This window comes from Dipteris shenzhenensis, chromosome 26 (assembly GCF_047967505.1).
Source record: "Dipteris shenzhenensis isolate YYH24624 ecotype China chromosome 26, Dip_SZ_1.0, whole genome shotgun sequence".
Classification (NCBI taxonomy): Eukaryota; Viridiplantae; Streptophyta; class Polypodiopsida; order Gleicheniales; family Dipteridaceae; genus Dipteris; species Dipteris shenzhenensis.
The window spans coordinates 37,404,873-37,410,236 of record NC_141621.1 but is presented as its reverse complement, the minus strand read 5'-3'; the positions used below and the strand labels follow the sequence as shown (position 1 = coordinate 37,410,236).

At 44.6% G+C, this 5,364-nt stretch overlaps 1 protein-coding gene across 1 annotated transcript; it reads left to right on the top strand.

Annotated features, from left to right (window-relative positions):
* The first annotated feature begins 454 nt into the window (after positions 1–454).
* On the top strand, positions 455–4,342 carry LOC147885028 (pentatricopeptide repeat-containing protein At3g09040, mitochondrial-like). The gene has a single exon (XM_087397631.1). The coding sequence runs from the start codon at positions 1,089–1,091 to the stop codon at positions 4,140–4,142; it is 3,054 nt and encodes a 1,017-aa protein (XP_087253757.1). The 5' UTR covers positions 455–1,088; the 3' UTR covers positions 4,143–4,342.
* The last annotated feature ends 1,022 nt before the right edge of the window (positions 4,343–5,364 follow it).

Genomic DNA, 5,364 nt, shown 5'->3' with positions numbered 1-5,364 from the left:
CTCTCTCTCTCTCTCTCTCTCTCTCTCTCTCTCTATCTATTCATCATCTCCGCCCTCTTTCGCTATTTGGATCTCCGATAGGTCTTATGAATGATTTATTATCATTCACCTTGTTTCCTTTAAAATTTTGATAAAATGCTAGGATTTGAGTTCAATTTCGAGTTACTAGTTACGTTCTCAACTAATAAAAGGCTGCCTACCGCAAATCTAGTTTTAGCTGAAATATAACTAAAATGCTTAAAGTTTTGCAGATTTTACAAAAATGAGAAAACATTTATTATAGGTTTTTTGTGATGCTCCAATGAGCATTCCTTGTCTATTTGACTATTTCACTCGGAAAGTCCAGGTCAAAAAGGACGTGATTACAAAGCCAAAAAAAGTTTTTAAAAAAATTTGTGCTGGTACTGAAACTGAAAGTCGTACCAGAAAAGAATCCTGAGCTGCTGAACTCAGGACCGGCACATACACACCCACACGTTTTAGGCGCTTGGTCTACACGCTCTTGGGGAATTTCCAGCTCTTGGCGAATCTCCAGCCATGATTAACAACTTTCCAGCACACTTTGAGTGAGAGGTTCAGAAGTGTAGCTACTGATGTTAATGTGCTGAAGAAAGCGCAACACAGAAGCTCACAATCCAGACCAATTTTCGAAGGAATGTAAAAGTCATATGTACTACTGGGGACTGTCTATTGGATCTCCATGATATCTTGATGAACGAGAACGAATTTTTTCCCTCGTGATGCACTCGTCCAAGACAGCTCCATTTTGTTCACTCTTCATTGGCGTGGATTCTTTGGCTTGCTTCAAAGAATTTGATTCTCAAGTACCTCAACCCAGCTCTGGCAATGGCGATAGGTTTTCATTGCGGTCATGCTTCACCGATACACGGCGGTAGACCTTCATGGATACTTACCTGTGGTTGGGCAGCCGCAATTTTTAAAAAAGGGTGCGAACGATACGAATTGGTTATAGCTCTGACCCGTTGTGAAGGTGTGCACAAAACCCAAGAGATCCAGACTGCAAGTTTCAATTTGCCAACGAGTAGCTATGGATAGACGGCTGGTACAATCCAGGTTGGGTTAAAGAGATGCGCCAGAGAAAGGAAGCCGCAAGCAAGGGAATGAACGGGGCTAAAACTGGTCAAGCTCGCTCCAACTCTGGAGACCGTGGGTTGGTAGAGGAGCTACACGGGTCTGGAGTACTAGTGAATGCATCCAAAGCACAAGAACTGCGAGGGAACAGTGGCTCGGAGATGCTTATAGTAGAGGAGACTCTCACTTCTTTGGAATGCATGGCCCAGCTTCCTTCCATTGAGAATTTTATATGCATCTTGCACCAGTGCAGGAAAAAGAAAAATCTAGCGAATGCCAGGCGCTTGCATGCCTACATGTGCAAAAGTGGGCTGGAAGCTCATGGATCTATCGGTAACCATCTTGTCCCGATGTTGGTGGAATGTGGAAGCATGTGCGATGCCCAGCAGGCTTTTAACAGGTTGGTTATCCGAAGTGAGCATTCTTGGACTTCTCTCATCATGGGCTACATTGATTGTGGAGAATCTCAGCATGCACTCAACCTGTTCCTGAAAATGCAAGAGGATTCTGTACATCCTAGCAAGTATACATTTGTGGCCCTACTAAAGGCTTGTGCTAGGCTGAAAAATTTGGAAAGGGGCCTAGATATACACGGTGAGATAGCCAGACAGAAATTGGAAAGAAATCCTTTTGTTGGCAACACCTTGGTCGATATGTATGCCAAATGTGGTCAGCTTGCAAAAGCACAGGAACTCTTTGAGAAACTACTGGGTCGAGACGTAGTGTCATGGAACACGCTAATTGCAGGATATGCTGAACACGGGCTTGGTGAGGAAGCGCTGAAATGTTACCAACAGATGCAACTGGAGGGCATCTCTCCCAATGTCGTCACATTTGTTTGCAGCTTGAAAGCTTGTGGCAGCATAGAAGCCATACACATGGGCCGAGAAATACATGCTGAGATTGCCAGACAGCAATGGGAAAGTTATCCTTTTGTTGGCAACACGTTGGTTGACATGTATGCGAAATGTGGCTGGCTTGCAAATGCACTGGAAGTATTTGACAATCTACCTGCTCATGATATAGTCTCGTGGACTGCACTGATTGCAGGTTATGCTGAACACGGGCTTGGTGAGGAAGCACTGAACTGTTTCAAGCAGATGCAATTGGAGGGCATCTCTCCAAATGCTGTCACATTTGTTTGCAGCTTGAAAACTTGTGTCAGCATAGGAGCCATAGACAATGGGCAAGAAATACATGCTGAGATTGCCAGACGGGAATTGGAAGGAGATTCTTTTATTGGCTGCACCTTGGTCGACATGTATGCCAAACATGGCTTGCTTGCAAAAGCACGGGAAGTGTTTGACAAGCTGTCCATTCGAGCTGTAGTGTTGTGGAACATGCTGATTGTAGGATATGCTGAACATGGGCTTGGTGAGGAAGCACTTAATTGTTTTGAACAGATGCAAATGGAGGGTTTCTCTCCAGATGCGGTCACATTTGTCTGCAGCTTGAAAGCTTGTGGCAGTTTAGGAGCCATAGACAAGGGCCGAGAAATTCACGCTGAGATTGCAAGGAAAGAACTGGAAAGACACCTTCTTGTTGGCAACATCTTGGTGGACATGTATGCCAAATGTGGCACTGTTGCAGAAGCACAGGAAGTCTTTGACAAGCTGCCAGTTCGCGATGTAGTGTCATGGACTGCACTAATTTCAGGATATGGTGAACATGGGTTTGGTGAGGAAGCAGTAAATTGTTTTGAATGGATGCAAATGGAGGGTGTCTCTGTGAATGCTGTCACGCTTGTTTGCAGCTTGAAAGCTTGTGGCAGCATAGGAGCCATAGACAAGGGCCGAGAAGTACACAGAGAGATTGTGAGGCAGGAGTTGGAAAGAGATCCTTGTGTTGGCAGCACCTTGGTTGACATGTATGCCAAATGTGGCTCTCTTGCAAAAGCACGGGAAGTGTTTGACAAGCTGCCAGTTCGAGATTTAGTGTCATGGAACATAGTAATTGCAGGATATGCTGAACATGGGTTCAGTGAGGATGCACTGAACTGTTTTGAACAGATGCAGCTGGAAGGTGTCTCTGGGAATGCTGTCACGTATATGTGCAGCTTGAAGGCTTGCAGACGCATAGGAGCCATAAACAAGGGCCAAGAAATACATGCTGAGATTACTAGACAGGAATTAGAAAGAGATCCTTTTGTTGGCAGCACCTTGGTCGACATGTATGCGAAATGTGGCTTGCTCACAAAAGCACGGGAAGTGTTCGACAAGCTGCCAGTACAAAATGCAGCCTCGTGGACAGCACTAATTGTAGGATATGCTGAACATGGGCTTGGTGAGGAAGCATTGAACTGTTTCGAACAGATGGAACATGAGGGTGTCTCTCCAGATGCTGTCACATTTGTTTGCAGCTTGAAAGCTTGTGTCAGTATAGGAGCCATAGACAAGGGCCAAGAAATACATGCTGAAATTTGCAGACAGGAATTGGAAAGAGATCCTTTCATTGGCAACAGTTTGGTTGACATGTATGCCAAAAGTGGCTCACTTGCAAAAGCACAGGAAGTGTTTGACAAGCTGCCAGTGCAAAATGTAGTCTCGTGGAGTGCAATTATTGCAGGATATGCCCAGCTAGGAGAAAGTAAACTTGTCTTCCGAATATTTCAGAAAATGAGAGGAGAAGGCATAAAGCCAAATGAGGTCACATTCCTTAGTGTTCTTACTGTATGCAGTCATGCAGGTCTAGTGGATAAGGGCCAGAAGTACTTTGAGGCCATGACTAAAGACTATGATGTCACTGCAACTATTGAGCACCACATTTGCATGATTGATCTCCTTGGCCGTGCAGGCCAATTGGAGGAGGCAATCATGATGGTGGAGAAGATGCCTTTCCAACCTAATCTTGTGGTGTGGCATACTATCTTGGGTGCTTGTCAGAAGTGGGGTAATGTGGAGATTGGAAGATGGGCCTTTGAACATGCAGTGCTATTGGATGAAAAGGATGCAGCAGCTTACATCTTGATGTGTAACATCTATGCAGGTTCTCGCGTACAAGAGGACGAGAAGCTTGGAAGCTTGTGTCAGCTTGAAGCATTTATAGTGTAAGACAAGCCAGGATAGACTTGGACTGAGGTCAAAGAATTGTGCATACCTTTGTGGAGGGAATACAAGATATCCCCAAGCAGAAACATATACACAAAGCTAGAAGGTGTTCCCTCAATGCTTGAGGAAGGGTATGTCCCTGGTTTGCATTGTATTACAGGACTTGTTAGATGATGTAAAGGGTCATGTAGGTGCAGTGAGAAGTGATAATTCCAAGGGGACACTGTTTATTTATCAGTTTCACCGTTGCTCATGTCACTCACATTACAGCAGACTTACTGTAGGAGGTTCTTCACTGCACAGCTGTCGGCAGATCTATGTGGAGAGCATTACCAGCTTCTTTCAAAGTACCACTGCCACCCTCATGCCTAGTGGTCACCTTCTGTTTAAATTCTAGTCTGCTTAAGACTCCCTAGCACTCTTAGGACATAGGACAATACTAACTGTCCTAACAGCTTTTAGGCGACCAATAACTCATGAACTCCTAACCAAACCTGCCTAGGGGTAGTGTCGCCTCACATTACAAGTCTTTCACTATTTCATTCCCCTTAAGAAGCATTAACACAAACCACTTAAGTAGCGTAGCCCATGCAATCTGAGAACACCTCGATTGACAGTCTTGCCAACTTAGGGGTACATCTCTTTGTGTTGGAATGGAATGAGCCAACTTGCTCCTATCATCTATCATCCACATGGAGTCATGAATCTTGTGTGTTCTAGATAAATCCATCCTTTTTTTTAACTATAAAACTAGGGTAGCCCAAGGGCGAATCTGCCCATTTCTAAGGTGCTCGTACAATTTCTATTCTACTTCCTAATCTTCTGTTAAGGTGCTCATACAATTTCTATTCTACTTCCTAATCTTTTGTTTTGGAAGGCAGTGGGGAAATAGGAGCAACTATTGGCAATAACTCTATAATTTGGTCTATATCCCTCTATAGAGGTACATTAATATAAATGAAATTACAAAGCTATACATATGCATCCAAGCGGAAGGCCATTGTCGACCCCCGCAAGGAAGACCCCCAGGAAGTAAGCACCGAGCTAAAAAGGCCACACACAGAGGCAAAAGTGTACTCTGTGTCCCTAAAATGGTCGATTGGAACGTCGCTGTGTGCCCGCTATGTATCTAGGCTCCCCGGGACCCAATTAGACAACCAAATAGCGGTTGAGAAGGTTAAAACCGACGTCCTCAGTTTGGTACTCATCGCCGTGACCAAGAAGG